We start from the raw sequence: 16,507 nt of genomic DNA, 5'->3' as shown, positions 1-16,507 counted from the left end.
GGCCTTTCCTGGTTGCCCTAGTTAGTCTAACTTATACATATGTTATATACATGTATGTATGTACATATGATTGATATTTTATTAATATAATTCTTCCTATGCAATTTTAAAGCTTCATAAAGGAAGGATGAATTTTTATATTTGTATGCTCATTGATGCATTTCTAGCATCTAACAAAGAGTGGATATTTAATATTCGGTGAAAAGGCAAATGAAGTTTAAGTCAATATTTTCTGTTTCTTTGAATAATGCTTTTAAGTAATCCTAGTGATGGTCTTAGATCATTCAGGAAACAACAGCAACAACAAAAAGTGAAAGAGAAGACAAAAGAAAATAAATCACCACAAAGAATATCATTGTACTTGAATTCTTTGGAAATTAGCAAAGGTTATTTTGATGGTCAGTCTTGGTGTCTGAATCTCTAATGGATTTGTGAGACAAGAACACACAGCTCAAAAGGACTTGACTCAATTTTCTCTTTCTTCCTCTTTGCAGAGAATCTCTCTTAGATTTTCATGTTAGATGCATGCATAATTTGTTTCTTTAATTGAAATGTTGCTTAATTTTGATTCAATGTTAATAAACATATTTGCATAACATCAGTTCTATGCAAGGTACTATACTAAGTATGGCAATTTCTTCCACAGAATATAAGCTCCAAGAGGGCAAGGTCAAGTCTATTCTATTTATCATTGTACCCTCCAAAGCCTATCACAGATACTGACACAAAGTAGGCATTAGTAGGTATGTGTTAATTGCAGAGATGCACAAATGGATTACAAAGATGTGCAAGGCTTACTCTCTGTTCTTTGGAATAAACAGTGTGATCTTTGGAACATATAATAATATGTTTTTTGGGAACATGTAATAAATAGTGAGATTAGATAAGTTTCAGATTCTAGATCTGATATCAAACTTTAGGGAAAAAAAAATTCCATGGAAGACATCAACTACTTCATGGGAATTTATACAGGTTTACTGGGCACTTTTGACTAGCCACATTTTACAAACATGTATTCTGGTAGAAAATAAAGAACTATCTCAATCTAGGATAACTTTCAGTGTCTTAAACACAAGAAACATCTAGCAAAATAGTATTTCCTGATTCTTGTACTTGAAGATTTTTTTTTTCTGTTTATGTTTCAGGAATACTCAAGAACTAAGTTATGCACATGTGGTGTTTTCCTAGCCTGGGCAAGAAGAAGGCATCAGATTCAAATCCTTTGATTTTCTGGTTCCCACTACTGGTCTTAGTTAACCCCTTTTCCCCCCAGGATATGGCCCTAAGGTAGTCCATTAGACATCACCCAAAAGTGAAACAAATCTGGAAGATTCAACTCCTAAACAAAAAGAGTCAGACATGTATTTATTTCACATAGGTCTACTTTATTCTACAAAGAAATCAGGACATACTAGTGACAAGATTAGGCAACACAGCATAGGTTATATGGGAGAAGTAAGTGTGTTTTTGTGTGAACTGGAATCACAAGATAGATTCAACACTTTCCAAAATGTACAAATTTAAGTTTGTTGTCAGTTTTTCTGTGGAGAGAAAAAAGGAAAAAATGAAAATGCTAAAGCCATAAACATTTTATTAGCATCCGGGACTAATTACCATTCACTAATGAACTCCTCCCCTCACCCCACCCAGGTACTCAAGTCAGTTCACTTATTGATGTTTTTAGGAAGAAGTGACTGGGGCACCTGGGTGACTCAGTTGGTTAAGCCTCTGCCTTTGGCTCAGGTCATGATCCCAGGGTCTTGCGATTGAACCCCAAGTCAGGCTCCCTGCTTCTCCTTCTCTCTCTCTCCCTCTGCCCTTCCTTCCCACTCATGCTCTCTCTCTCTCTCTCTCTCTCTCTCTCGTTCTCTCTCTCACTCAAATAAAGAATTAAAATCTTTTTTTTAATAAAAAAAGGAGGGAATGATTGCAATTTAGAAATATTTTAGCAACTAGTGTTGGTTATGTAAGGATAATGCTCGCAATATATCCCAATCAGTATATGTCCCTGAAAACATCTTTTTTTTTTAAAGATTTTATTTATTTGTTCATGAAAGACACACACACACACACACACAGAGAGAGAGAGAGAGAGAGAGGCAGAGACACAGGCAGAGGGAGCATCAGGCTCCATGCAGGGACTTGATCCCAAGTCTCCAGGATCACACACTGGGCTGAAGGTGGTGCTAAACTGCTAAGCCACCTCGGCTGCCCCCTGAAAACATATCTAATGAATTTCTTCTTTAAAGGAGACTCATTTAGAAACCTTTTTACATAAATGATTTCATTGTAAAAGTCACATTTTACATTTATCACAAAATATTTATTTCTCATAAAAGTAATGAGGCACCTTTTTTCTGAGGTGCCTGGGTGGCTCAGTCAGTTAAGCATCTGACTTCTGCTCATGTCATGATCTCAAGGTCCTTTGATGAAGGCCTGTGTCTGGCTCCATGCTCAGCAAGGAGGCTACTTGTCCCTCTCCCTCTCCCTCTGCCCCTCCCTCCTGTTCCTGCTTTCTCTCTCTAATAAATAAAATCTTTGTTTAAAAAAAGTAATTTGGGGGATCCCTGGGTGGCGCAGCAGTTTGGCGCCTGCCTTTGGCCCAGGGCGCGATCCTGGAGACCCGGGATCGAATCCCACATCGGGCTCCCGGTGCATGGAGCCTGCTTCTCCCTCTGCCTGTGTCTCTGCCTCTCTCTCTCTCTCTGTGACTATCATAAATAAATAAACATTAAAAAAAATGTTTAAAAAAAATACTGAAAGAAAAAATCAAACTAATTTAAAAAATAAAAAAATAAAAAATAAATTAAAAAAGTAATTTGTTTTTTGATTAAAAAAAACAGAAAAATATGCCATCTGTATGAGGTGTTTGTTTTCATTCATGTATGTTTTGAAAATACTTAGGAGGATCTATGTGTTTCTATACATTCTAGTATATCATGCACCATCTTATATATTTCAAGCTGATACTAACATATCTTTCTGATGATTACTTTGTAACTTTTAAGCTATTTTTGGCTATTTGACTTTCAAATTTAATTTTTATTATAGCTTCAATATATATTTTGTTGAGAAATGATACTCTGAAACAGAACAATTTCTTTAGGATTTTTAGATATGGTCCCTTTTGTGCCAATAATTAGGGGGCTTTAACATATCTAAACTTAATTGTTAAAACTTAACAATAGATATAGATCATTCTGACAGATGAATAGACTGGCATGCCTAGGAGGAGGAATGTTCCTTGTCCCTGGAAATAATCAAGCACACACTGTAGGATGACTTGAGATTTTTGCAGAAGGAATTCAAGCAATAGTTTAGTAGATGGATGTTGAACTAGATGACCCTCAAATTTCCTTCCAACTTAGAGATTCTAGATTATTTGATTTACTCTTTCTACCAGAATGTGGATGGATCCAAAGACACTAGAGACTCCAAAGCCTACATACTCATCATATTCACATATTCATTATGCCCTAAACCACTTCTTCTAACTGAGGTATACTTGTCATAACACATAATCACACCTTAAATATAGAAAAAAAATATAGCAACACTTACTGAACTTGAGAACAAAAGAAGCAATCATTTTCATAAGTTTTGCCATCAGATCCACAAATTGGTGCATATATTTCATAACAAATTCTCTCTTCTCCTGGTGGTAACTTTTTAAATTTACTGCAATCAACCTGGAAATACATATAAAAAGCCTTCCATCAAATCTTAATTCCCAGGATTTAGGATTTCCCAAGCAAGTTTAGAGGGCTCTCAAATCATTGGTTTCTTATTCTAATTGTCCTCATCCAACCTCCTTGAAATATATCAAGTATAGAGATTTCTTATATCAGATATAAAATTACATGTGATAAACCTCTTTATGGTAGCTTGTAACCAAATAATTTGCCTAAAAATTAAAAATTTATTTAAAACACACATGGTAGATTCACAGATGTAACCATTTCCATGGGGTTAGTTTTCTGCACATCCTGCTATTTCTCTCTTTCACTTAAAAAGTTCTATCTGGGGGATCCCTGGGTGGCTCAGCAGTTTAGCGCCTGCCTTTGACCCAGGGCATGATCCTGGAGTCCCAGGATCGAGTCCCGCATCGGGCTCCCTGTGTGGAGCCTGCTTCTCTCTCTCTCTCTCTCTCTCTCTCTCTCTCTCTCTCTCTCTCTCTCTCTCTCATAAATAAATAAAATCTTTAAAAAAAAGTTCTATCTGAATATAAGTGTGAGATGTATTATAGAGATACCTACTATAGTTTTCAAGAACTAGCACATCATTAGCAATTAATGATTAGTGATTTTAATTAATCATTAAGTTATTAGTAACAAATAACTTGTTATACACTTCACCAGCACATAGACAGACACATGTATTTTATTATTGTATTTGAGAATCACTGTTGTAAAAGCCAGGAGCAAAGCCAAAGTGTAAAGCCCCCTGTAGGAGCAAGTATGCAATCACCAAGATAGAGTTTTCTGGGGTTTTCATCTATAAGCAAATTGAAGAGCATGAACAGTCAAAATCAAACACATCAGAATTCAAATTCTGACTATATGACTCTGGCACAATCATTTTAATTTTCTAAGCCTCTTTTTCTTTACCTGCAAAGGCAGGGTGATAATAACTATATTGTAAGACTAAAAAATATATAATCGAGAAGATATGTGTAAAATGCTTAGCACTTTCATGAAAAAATCCTAGCTATTATTTTTACCCCTTGGCTCTATTTTCAGGACTACACAAACTCTAGCTCTACACAGAAGACTCTACATTTACAGGTGTTCCAACTCAGAGTTCCACATATGATACTGTACTAATTGTTGAATATCTCCACCTGGATAGCTTGAAATATTCTCAAACTTCAAGTTAAATTAATCTTCCCCTTTAGCTATGTTTCATTAATTAATCCATTCATTCTTTTGGGTATCCTATGCCATGTACCTTCCAAGTTTTAGGGCTGAGGTGATGGCTGGCAATACAAAGATTGGTAACCATGATAAAATGGCAGAAGTACCTCAGAGGCTAGTGGAGTCTAGTGAAGAATGGGAATGATGAGTATACACCAGCATGATTTCACTTCTCCATGCCTGCTCAAACCCCAACACCAGGACTTATGTCATGTGCATAGTGTGACCAGGAAACTACCAAAGCTTCATATTCATTAACCTTTTAAATTCTCAAGCAGCTGCTAAATCATGAAGGATGGCTTGGACTCAGGACTCTCTGACTCCAAAATTTACACACTCTTAACCCTATTATTCTCTTTAATAGGTAAAACAAAAGTTCCAAAGAAGTGAAAGGAGCTGCCTAGGCCCCAGAGTCACACAGCTGTAAAGCCATTGAGCTTTAACTAGAGTCCCAATTGCTTTGATTTCTGGTTTAAAGTTCTTACTACCACACCTAGATTTTCTCAACAATAGTTATTACTTAATATGAATCATAAAGGAAAGGTTAAATTAAAATCTTCATTCTCTAAGATAAAGAACAAAGATATATGTGTCTCATTTAACAACTATAAGAATCATGACTTGTCCTTATTGGGCTTTACTAGGTACCAGGTACTGTGCTCATCTCTCTTCAAACACTGTGGTTTTAATCCTCACAATAAGCTTATGAAACAAGTATTGTTGCCCATGGCCACATGATCCAGGAGCTGGAATTCAAACCCAGGACTTTATAACTCAGATACTAGGTATCTAACCAACTTTGTTCTACTATGTCCATTTCAGAAAGATCTCTTAATAGATTTTTAAAAATAAAATCAGTTTTGATACTTAAAAGAATCTTCAAACATGTAGCAATTTATTGTATAGTAACAAATATTTCCTTGTTGATACTAGCTTTAAAATTACATAGGAGTAGGACTTTCATATCAAGATGAATGTACTGACCTGTTTAGGGCGTGAGGTACAGTCTACATCTGTAAGAAAAAGACGAGAAACCAAATTAAACTCTAGAAGAACTTAATCTTGTTTAAAAAAAGATCTTTTATTTATGTTTCAGCTCTCAGCCTGTCAAAAATATAAGACTCTCTTCAGAACTGTGTATCAATATAATATCAAAGGTTGACGCTCAACATAGGTTTTTTCCCCCTTTTTTGAATGGGATTAGAACATAGCCAAACGTATAGAGAAGCTACTATAATAATGAGGAGTTTTGTTCTTTCCTACCTCGTAACAGAACTTAGGAAATATTGAAAAAAAAGTGGTTTTATATTTAGAGAATGTCTGCTATTATGTTGAAAACTGAAAGTTGAAAATTCTAGGGCATTGAAAATTTCTAGAAGGCAGATTTCAACTCAATGGAAAAATAATAAGAGTTCATGCTGCCAAACAATAGATGGTATGGTTTTATAAAGAAATGAGGTCCCCAGAAATGGTGATATCAAATCAAAGCATAATCTGGATGTATGCTTACCAAAGAAGTTATACAAAGTGTTTATATGGATAAAAATTTGGCCTTGGGCACCTGGGTGGCTCAATGGTTAAGCCTTTGCCTTTGGCTCAGATCGTGGTCCCAGGGTCCTGGGATCGAGTCCCATATCAGGCATCCCTTAGGAAGCCTGCTTCTCCCTCTGCCTATGTCTCTACCTCTCTCTGTGTGTCTCTTATGAATAAATAAATAAAATCTTAAAAAAAGAAGAATTTGGCCTTAGCTTATCATTTAGGTCTACTCAGGCCCAAAGATGATATCAGTTAGTGATATATTGGTAGGGACAAAAAAAATGCATTTGCCAAAGTTTTCCCTATTATCTATGTGCTGTGTATATCCCAGGATTCTGTGAGCAGAAGGTGACATGAGCTTTTGGTATCAGGGCAGAGGGAGATACTCACTGAAGATGGTTGTAAGTGCCAGAGTCAAGAGCAGGGCAAAGGCTGTCGCTTTCATGCTGCTGAAGTGGTCAAGGGCAGTCAGATGGTGGCAAAGCAAATGACTTTCTGGTGTCTGCTCTGCCCACTTGGGTCCTGCTTTATATATTGTCAAGAGCTCCTATCTTGATTGTGAAATAGCTATTTCCAGTAACAGAATCATGGGAAGAGGTTAGAAACAATTGCTAGTACGGGAATTCTTTTATTGTGAAATCAGATAGTTGCTGATTTTAATAGATGATAGAACCCAATAAAGATGTTGTTATTTCCTTATTTCTTTACATACTTGAGAGTTTGAGTGCTTTCACATCTGCTCCAGCATTGGATCTTCATAACAAATCTGTTGGAGAATTATTACCTTTTTCCTTGTTATAAAGATGAGAAAGTGAATAGGCAAAGAATTTAAGTAATTTTACTGAGTTTACTACATATTCTTTGTTGTACTACTTTTGGGAACATTCATCAGCATGGCAGCTTTCTAAGTTTGGATATTTTCGCAGTTTCTCCTCTTTTGTCTGGCACCAAATAGGAAATGTTGCCAGATAAGACCTCAGACTGGGCACAGAGAAAATGTATCAGTACTCAAGTCTTTGGGGGGAGGGGAGGGGCAGAGGGGGAGGGAGAGAGAGAGTCTCAAGCAGGCTCCACAGCTAGCATAGAATCCATCACAGGGCTCAATCCCGCAATCCCAACCTCATTACCTGAGCCAAAATCTAGAGTCGATACTTAACCGGCTGAGCCACCCAGGTGCCCCAAAACCCAACTCTTGATTCAGCAGAAACAAGCAATGGTTGGTGCTCTTTAGCTGGGGGATAATTTTCCGAAGAATCTAAATTTGAGGAGATGCTATAGTGGGTAGAACTGCTGAGCAGTCACACCTCATTTACCCACTAGATCTCTCATGGAAGCTTGTTTATCAAAGGCCCTTGGGCAAAGGGACTCCTCAAGGGCAATAATGAAATGCTATATGACCATCTTAGCCAGCATTGGATTTAGTGACTGCAGTGGCTGGACTGTCCCTAAAGTTTTAGCCATGATTCTCTAGTCCCACAAATGATTATTCAAGAATGAAATGACATTGCCCTGGTTAGTTACATAGTTACATACAGAGACCAGTGATATCTTACGCTAATACAATTAGTGTTACATAGTTATATAAGAGACCAGTGATATGCTAATAGAATTATCCTTAAAGGACAAGCTTACCAACCATTTGGCCATGGTTTAAAGAAGTTTAATTGTGCTTTATCCAACCATTTTTAATTTGAAATCCTTGATAAAGGCTACAAGGATACTTATTTTGGAATATGCCAATTTTCAAATACAGTGACTCTATGAGAAGACCTTGTAAGTACCTCTTGCAGTTTTGATAAACGGAGGTGGAAGACACTATAAACCACTAGTGGAAGTAGTGCCAGAGTGTGAGAGGCTGAAACTCAAAATTGTTTCCCTTCAAAAAGATAAAGACATCTGAAACCTATGCTGGTCTGGTGGTCAGGCATCATCTCTTGAAGGAGAGCTTGTACCTGGAGAGTCTGGATCAGAGCCTCAGCTTGGTTTGTTATGAGAGTGTGAATGCAGAAGAGAGAAGAGAAGTAAAAGAGGATAATCTGGAAGGAATAAATTCACATAGAGTTCCAGAGCCGTGACAGGAGATTCTCTAGTTCAGGGAATAAAGCAGTATTCTGAATTAAAGCCCAAGAAGAACCAAATCTCAAGATTTTGGTTACAAGATTAGAGGAGGACTAATATAAAGGTGACTCTCTGGAGGGTGTCAAAGGGCTGGGCTGGGGGAGGCTACGATTGCTAAGATCTCTTCTGCTTCTAAGGAAGACTGGGTAGAGTTTAGGAGCCATTGATGTGCATGCATGGGTTAAGTGATCACCCCTGGAGGGGAAATGTTGCAAGATCTAGGAATCAGGAAAACTTTTTTTTTTATTTTTTTAATAATAAATTTATTTTTTATTGGTGTTCAATTAGCCAACATACAGAATAACACCCAGTGCTCATCCTGTCAAGTGCCCCCCTCAGTCCCTGTCACCCATTCACCCTCACCCCCCGCCCTCCTCCCCTTCCATCACCCCTAGTTTGTTTCCCAGAGTTAGGAGTCTTTATGTTCTGTCTCCCTTTCTGATATTTCCCACACATTTCTTCTCCCTTCCCTTATATTCCCTTTCACTATTATTTATATTCCCCAAATGAATGAGAACATACAATGTTTGTCCTTCTCCGATTGACTTACTTCACTCAGCATAATACCTTCCAGTTCCATCCACGTTGAAGCAAATGGTGGGTATTTGTTGTTTCTAATGGCTGAGTAATATTCCATTGTATACATAAACCACATCTTCTTTATCCATTCATCTTTCGATGGACAGCAAGGCTCCTTCCACAGTTTGGCTATTGTGGACATTGCTGCTATAAACATCGGGGTGCAGGTGTCCCGGCGTTTCATTGCATCTGAATCTTTGGGGTAAATCCCCAACAGTGCAATTGCTGGGTCATAGGGCAAATATCATTCTCAATGGGGAAGCACTGGGAGCCTTTCCCCTAAGATCAGGAACAAGACAGGGATGTCCACTCTCACCACTGCTATTCAACATAATACTGGAAGTCCTAGCCTCAGCAATCAGACAGCAAAAAGACATTAAAGGCATTCAAATTGGCAAAGAAGAAGTCAAACTCTCCCTCTTCGCAGATAACATGATACTCTACATAGAAAACCCAAAAGCCTCCACCCCAAGATTGCTAGAACGCATACAGCAATTTGGCAGCGTGGCAGGATACAAAATCAATGCCCAGAAATCAATGGCATTTCTATACACTAACAATGAGACTGAAGAAAGAGAAATTAAGGAGTCAATCCCATTTACAATTGCACGCAAAAGCATACGATACCTAGGAATAAACCTAACCAAAGAGGTAAAGGATCTATACCCTAAAAACTATAGAACACTTCTGAAAGAAATTGAGGAAGACACAAAGAGATGGAAAAATATTCCATGCTCATGGATTGGCAGAATTAATATTGTGAAAATGTCAATGTTACCCAGGGCAATTTACACGTTTAATGCAATCCCTATCAAAATACCATGGACTTTCTTCAGAGAGTTAGAACAAATTATTTTAAGATTTGTGTGGAATCAGAAAAGACCCCGAATAGCCAGGGGAATTTTAAAAAAGAAAACCATAGCTGGGGGCATCAGAATGCCAGATTTCAGGTTGTACTACAAAGCTGTGGTCATCAAGACAGTGTGGTACTGGCACAAAAACAGACACATAGATCAATGGAACAGAATAGAGAACCCAGAAGTAGACCCTGAACTTTATGGTCAACTAATATTTGATAAAGGAGGAAAGACTATCCACTGGAAGAAAGACAGTCTCTTCAATAAATGGTGCTGGGAAAATTGGACATCCACATGCAGAAGAATGAAATTAGACCGCTCTCTTTCACCATACACAAGAAATCAGGAAAACTTTGACACAAAGTCACTTGAGCTCTTCAGAAATGTCTTTCCATACAATGGCAGTCCTTTCTTCCTAATAAGCAAGACCTTTTAAGCAGTCCTGAGTTATACTGATAAAAAGAAGGAGGAGGAGGAGGAGGGGGAGGAGGTGGAGAGGAGGGCAAGGAAAGGAGAATGCAGCAGCTTAAAATGTCACCATGAATTGAGGGTTTTTTTTTTTTTCCTAAGGAATTCTGAACTATTTTCAGTGTGTATTGGGGGGTAGGGGAAGTGAGGAGAACCTTATGGTTTATTGGAGAATTTACCTAAGAACTCCGTCTGTGTAGCATATCCTTCTCATATTGTCTTGCTATTAACCATTCTTAAGTCACTTCAGCGCTTTTACTTTGCTTCCTTGGAGGAGCAGTTCTATCTTTTACTTTGCTTCCTTGGAGGAGCAGTTACTAGCACCTGCTTTGCATAACAATTAGGAATGAATTTGTTAACTTTAATTTTATATTTTGAAATAATTGTTGCAAGTCTAGAGTTTCTTGGGATACCTGGGTGGCTCAGTGGTTGAGCATCTGCCTTGGGCTCAGGGCATGATTCCAGTCCCAGGATTGAGTCTCACATTGGGCTCCCTGCAGGAACCTGTTTCTCCCTCTGCCTGTGTCTCTGCCTCTCTCTGTGTGTCTCATGAATAAATAAATCTTTTTTAAAAAAGAACTTCTCATGTACTCTTCACCTCAAGACTCCATTCAAATTTTGCCATTTGTGTCAATAATGCCTTTATAACAGAATCCAATCCAATGAGGTTTAATATTGTTATGACAGCAGTAGTCCCTATGAAAGTCTTAGCTGCTGTTTTTGGAAAGATGGATAAATCCATCCTAAAATTCATGTGGAAAAACAAGTTACTCAGAACAGCCAAAACAATCTTGAAAGTGAAGAAAGCTAGAGAACTCACTCTTTCCAAATTTCAAATTTACCACAAAATTATGGTAGTCAAGATAGTGTATAACAGAATTGAAAATACAAAAACAAATTTACATTTATGGCACTTGATTTTTGACAAAGGCAAATTGCCAGAACAATTTATTGATGAAAGAATAGTCTTCAAGAATTGGTGCTGTGACAATTGAGGTTGGACCTTCACCTCATATTGTGTAAAAAATTGTAGCAGAAATTAGCTCAAAATGAATCAAAGACTTAAATGTAAGAGTTATAACTATAGAAGTCTTAGAAGAAAACATAGGCATAAATCTTTGTGACCTTTGAATGGGCAGTGGCCTCTTAGATATGACACTAAGAATATAATAAGCAAAAGGGAAAAATAGATAAATTGAATTTTACCAAAATCCAAATTTTGCATTTAATAGGACAGCCAACAGGATGAGAGAAAATATTTGTAAATCATAGATCTGGTAAAGGACTAGTATATTCAGAATATATAAAGCTAAACAGAATAAATGCAGCTCAACAATAATAAGATAAATAATCTAGTTAAAAAATGAGCAATGGATTTGAATAAGCATTTTTCCAAAGAAGATATACAAATGTCCAATAAAGACACTAAAATATGCTCATCATCATTAGTTATCAGTTATTAGAGTTATTTTGGCAAATCAAAGCCAAAATGAGTACCATTTCATATCCATTAGGATTACTAAAAAAAAAAAAAAAAAGATGTTGTCAAGGATGTGGAGAAATTGGAATCCTCATACATTGCTCATGGGAATAGAAAAATGTCACAGCAGCTGCTTTGAGAACAGTTTAGTAGGTCCTCAAAAAGTTAAATGTAGAGTTACGCTATGGCCTAGCAATTCTATTTCTAGGTAATTTACCCAAGAGCATTGAAGACAAAAAAATAAAACAAAACAAAAAAATGAACAAACAAAAAACTTGTATGTGAATGGTTATGGCAGCTTTATTTATAATGGTCCAAAATTGGAAACAATCCAAGTATCTATTAGTTCATAAATGACTGAACATAGTATAGCCATAGAATGGAATATTATTCAGCTACAAAAAAAGAATGAACTACTGACACATGCTACAGCATGGATTAACCTTGAAAACATTATGCTAATGGAGGAAGTCAGACACAAAAGGTTCATATTGTATGATTCTATTGTGGGACCCAAGGAATTTAACAAAAATCCCCTACCCCTGGACACGCAGAGCAGGACTAACTCCATTTTGTCCTACACCCGCAATCTCATGGATAACCCTCCACATGACCTGCTTATTGCTTAAGGCACACCCCACCCAAGTCAAGCCGCTGAGCACACCCTTACTGGAAACCAGCTCATAAGAATGTAAACCTCGCCTTTTGCCCGCCAAACCTGCACACCAATTCTGACCAGAGTGTGATAGGCTAGTTCAAACGGTCACTATAGGGTAAACTGTAATTCAATTGGCCACCTGTGTGTGGACCGACATGACCATGCAACGTTCTGTTTGTGTTACAATCTCATTGGCCACTGGCTCCTATAAAACTGCTATGCCTCTTAACCTCGGGGTCCAAGTCCCTGCTCCGCTGTGTCGGGTATACTTGGACCCAAGCTTGAGCTTGCTAATAAACCGTCGTGTACTTGATTGGTGTCAGCTCCTTGGTGGTTTCTCGGATTCGCAATCTTGGGCACAACACTATTTATGTATGATGTCCAGAATATCAAGTTCATAGACAAAAATTAGATTCATGGTTGCCAGGGGCTGGAAAGACTAGAATTATACATTTTAAAAACAAGAATTTTTGTAACTAATATAATGCTGCATGTGACTTATACTTCAATTTCAAAAATAAAAAAATAAAAACATTAATTTTATGGTATGTGAACTATTTCTTAACAAACAACAACAACAACAATAATAAAAGATCCATTCAGGATCATGCATCATCATGTTCTTTAATCTCTTCCAGTGTAGAATATTTAAAAGATTTGTTTTTGATTTTGAAAGTTGTAGACAAGTTATTTTAGAGAATGTTTCTAAATTTGAATTTGATGTTTCCTAGTGTCTATATTCAGGTTGTGCTTTTTGGGCAGGAAAATACAGAAGTTACTCTATATTCTTCGCATTGTATACTTTGAGATAGTACCCATGCTGTTGATTTGCCCCATCACTAACGATGCTAACTTTGATCACTTGTGCAGGTTAGTATCTGCAAAGTTTCTCCACTCTACGGTTACTCTTTCTCCTTCCAAAATTAGTAAATATTTTGTGATGACATCCCTTGAGATTATTTGAATATCTCATTCTTCATCACAGTTTTACTCACAGTATTGAGGCCATGTTCAAATGGGGCGAACTGTATACATAAATTCATGTAACCTTAATATGTTCATATTGTACATTTGTCTTTTCACTTTTTAGTATCAGTTTCTAAGAAACTGAAATGTTCCCATTCCTCAAACCAAGACCAAACCCCACAACATTTACTAATCATGGGCCTTTACTTCAGCATGCCAAACATATTTCCAAGGATGTGATATATGTGTTCAGGCCTGGGTAAATGTTGGAAAAGGATGCACATACAGATCATAATCAACCATTTCATTTCCATAGGATTTTACAGTTTACAAAGCATGTTCGCATGCATGTCATCTGACTCTCATAATATACAGGTTAAATTAGGGTTTATTATTCTCTTGATTTTGTTGGTAAGGAAAGAGATACTACACACATAAATGACTAATCCACTGCCACACACCTGGTGATATTGGAATTGGCATAAGCATACAAGTCTCCTGTTCCAAGTTTTGTTGTATTCTCCTGAGCTACTTGGTGGAGTTTTATAATAATGATGATTATGTCAAAGATATCAGTGATTTAAGTGCTGATGAGTACATAGAGACGTTAATAAAACTGAATAATTTTTTTTTCTCCAGGGCCTAAACTTAGAGAGGTAAAAATTTAAAAATAAATCTACTTTACATTTATATTTATGGGGATTTAACAGCTTCTCTGTGGCAAAGATTTACTTTTCCTGGCAGGGAAAAAGGAAAAGAAAAGAAATTAATGCATATGCCATAGTAAGAAATATATATATATATATATATTAATCCCATTGACGTTAAAAGCTTATGATGAAAACCAAAAGTCTTTATTGCCAATATCACTTCAGTGGGAGCTAATTTTAACCATTTAAAAAATTTTTTAACCATTTCTATTCTAAGGTTGTTACCAGTACAATCCTTAATAGTATACTTATACCTCTATTTCTTGATATCTTAAGAAATTTCTTATTTATTGACTGCCATCTATGAAGGAAAATTGTTAATTTACATTACCTTCTCACTTTTAGTTCTTCCCAATTTTTAATGAATATATTGTGACTTTTAAAAATTATGCATATTATCTTTACATAATAATATATACTTTAAATAATATATCTTAGTCATTTTCTATTATTCTTTTCCTTACGCAGCGTCTCACAATCCTACAAGTAACTTACTTGCCTCCATATCCTTCCCTCAGTCAGTTTTTCTCTCTAAAGATTTGTCACTTCTATTTTTATTTTTATGTTTCAGACACTTAAAATATGCACATTCTTCTCTGTATGCCATAATTCATTCTTTTACAGTTCAACCATGGGTTGATTCCAAAATTTGAAGAGCAATAACTATTTTTAAACATCACTTGTAAACATTAAGAGGATTCTGAGATGTATCAGTTGTAGGCCAACTCTTGACTTCCATTTCAGAAATACTGGAAATCTTCTTTTAGGTAGTGAGTTTTGGTAAATATTGGAAGAAAAGGGGCAGTGTCATCAACAGCTAGCATCCGCTTGGATACAATATAGACTGAAGACCTAAGACCAGATGTTTCCTCAATGTCTATGCAGTGTAGTATATAGAACTAACACTAGCTAGACCTGGAGCCAGTAGAACCATGCACCATTTATGGTTCTGCAGTTCTGCCCATTGTTTCTTTCTTTTATCTCACCCAAGAAGCTAGGCTGATTATGTCTATGTTATGATGGGTACTGTGCGAGGATGAAATGAGTTAGGGAATATTAGAATCTTTTGTGAACTATAAGTTTTTTACAGATGTTTTATACTGGGTAATTTCAGAGTAGAAGGAGTTTGATTCCCAGGGGTATTGAGATATGATGGATGAAATTCTGGAAATACTGTTTGGACCCTGGATTGAGAGTAGCAAGTCTGAGTTCTTGTCCTCATCTTCTGTATAAGCAAGGAGGCATTTCTAATTTTTGGAGTTCAGAGTCTCCATCCATAAAATGAGGCTGTTGACTGGCTCTCTTTCATCCATGAAGATCAGGAATTCTTATATAGATTTGTATTTTGCCCACATTTTATATAATATTTCCATTGATATCTCTCCCTGACCTTCATGCACAGCTGGCAGAGATTGTTGGAGATATTTCCATCTCTACTATATACTGGGGTGAAGATAAGCTCACAGTGTAGGAGTATGCCCATGATGTGGTCTTTATCACAATCCAACTACTAGAAGAAAGAGACTTTTGTGTACAAAGGAATGAGCTTCTGAGGATTCAGTTCAGCTGAGATGTGAGTGAGGTCAGAGGAAGAATGAGGAAAACTGAGGTCGCCAACGGTTTGAAAGCAGCAGAGGAGAAAGGGGTTAGGTAAGTGGAGCAATATGAAAATCAGGCTCCTAAGAAGGTAGAAAAAACTGAAGACATGTAAGAAAGATTAGTGAGGAGCACTGGGAAAATGCAGGTGTTTAAGACAGGGCAAACAGTGTCAGGCGCAGGGACAGATCAAGACCAAGAAAAGAAAAGAGAAGCTGAAGATCTAAGAAGGTGGGAGAAATTGGCATGATGAGAAGAGCACAGCAGACAGAGAAACCTGTGGAGTTGTGTACAACTCAGGCAACGGGATGCTTCACACATACGAGCAGGTACTAGCAGCTCAGGAGAGGATCACACTGGTAGGGGTGGGAGCTTGGAACTGGAAAGTAAGAGCCACTGAAGGTGGCAAGCAACTAAAGAGGGCTAAGCCAGCAAAACCATTTGACCACCTATTCCAGGCCCTTCACTCTCCAGATCACAACTTCTCCCTATCTGCTACTTTTATTTCAGCAGCTCTGTTTGTCTAACATACTTTTCTATCCTTGTCTTCTGCATAGTTTCCATAGTTGACTTGGCCATGATCTGGTGTGACCTTGACTTTGAACTTGACTTTGAATTTAACTCTG

At 37.1% G+C, this 16,507-nt stretch overlaps 2 protein-coding genes across 3 annotated transcripts in view; one reads left to right on the top strand and one right to left on the bottom strand.

Moving 5' to 3' along the window:
* LOC121487666 (sperm-associated acrosin inhibitor-like) overlaps window positions 1–16,507 on the top strand; it is a 126,290-nt gene that overhangs the window by 36,461 nt on the left and 73,322 nt on the right. The gene's annotated exons all lie outside the window — the stretch shown is intronic.
* SPINK9 (serine peptidase inhibitor Kazal type 9) lies at window positions 1,150–7,728 on the bottom strand. The gene is made up of 4 exons (XM_041749618.1): window positions 6,840–7,728; window positions 5,898–5,926; window positions 3,562–3,689; window positions 1,150–1,541 (listed from the first exon to the last, which is right to left on the bottom strand). The coding sequence occupies exons 1-4, from the start codon at window positions 6,892–6,894 to the stop codon at window positions 1,496–1,498; spliced, it is 258 nt and encodes an 85-aa protein (XP_041605552.1). The 5' UTR covers window positions 6,895–7,728; the 3' UTR covers window positions 1,150–1,495.

Source organism: Vulpes lagopus, chromosome 3, assembly GCF_018345385.1.
Source record: "Vulpes lagopus strain Blue_001 chromosome 3, ASM1834538v1, whole genome shotgun sequence".
NCBI lineage: Eukaryota > Metazoa > Chordata > Mammalia > Carnivora > Canidae > Vulpes > Vulpes lagopus.
Note: the sequence above shows the minus strand (reverse complement) of the source record. Positions and strands in the feature narration are given on the sequence as shown.

What these genes read in the sequence shown, in the direction of transcription:
- SPINK9 (XM_041749618.1), bottom strand. Translation starts at nt 6,894, where the DNA reads ATGAAAGCGACAGCCTTTGCCCTGCTCTTGACTCTGGCACTTACAACC. An exon ending in GTACCTCACGCCCTAAACAG is followed by an intron (nt 3,690 to 5,897) that starts GTCAGTACATTC and finishes ATGTATTTCCAG; the next exon opens with GTTGATTGCAGTAAATTTAA. An exon ending in TTCTTTTGTTCTCAAGTTCA is followed by an intron (nt 1,542 to 3,561) that starts GTAAGTGTTGCT and finishes TTCTCTCCACAG; the next exon opens with AAAAACTGACAACAAACTTA.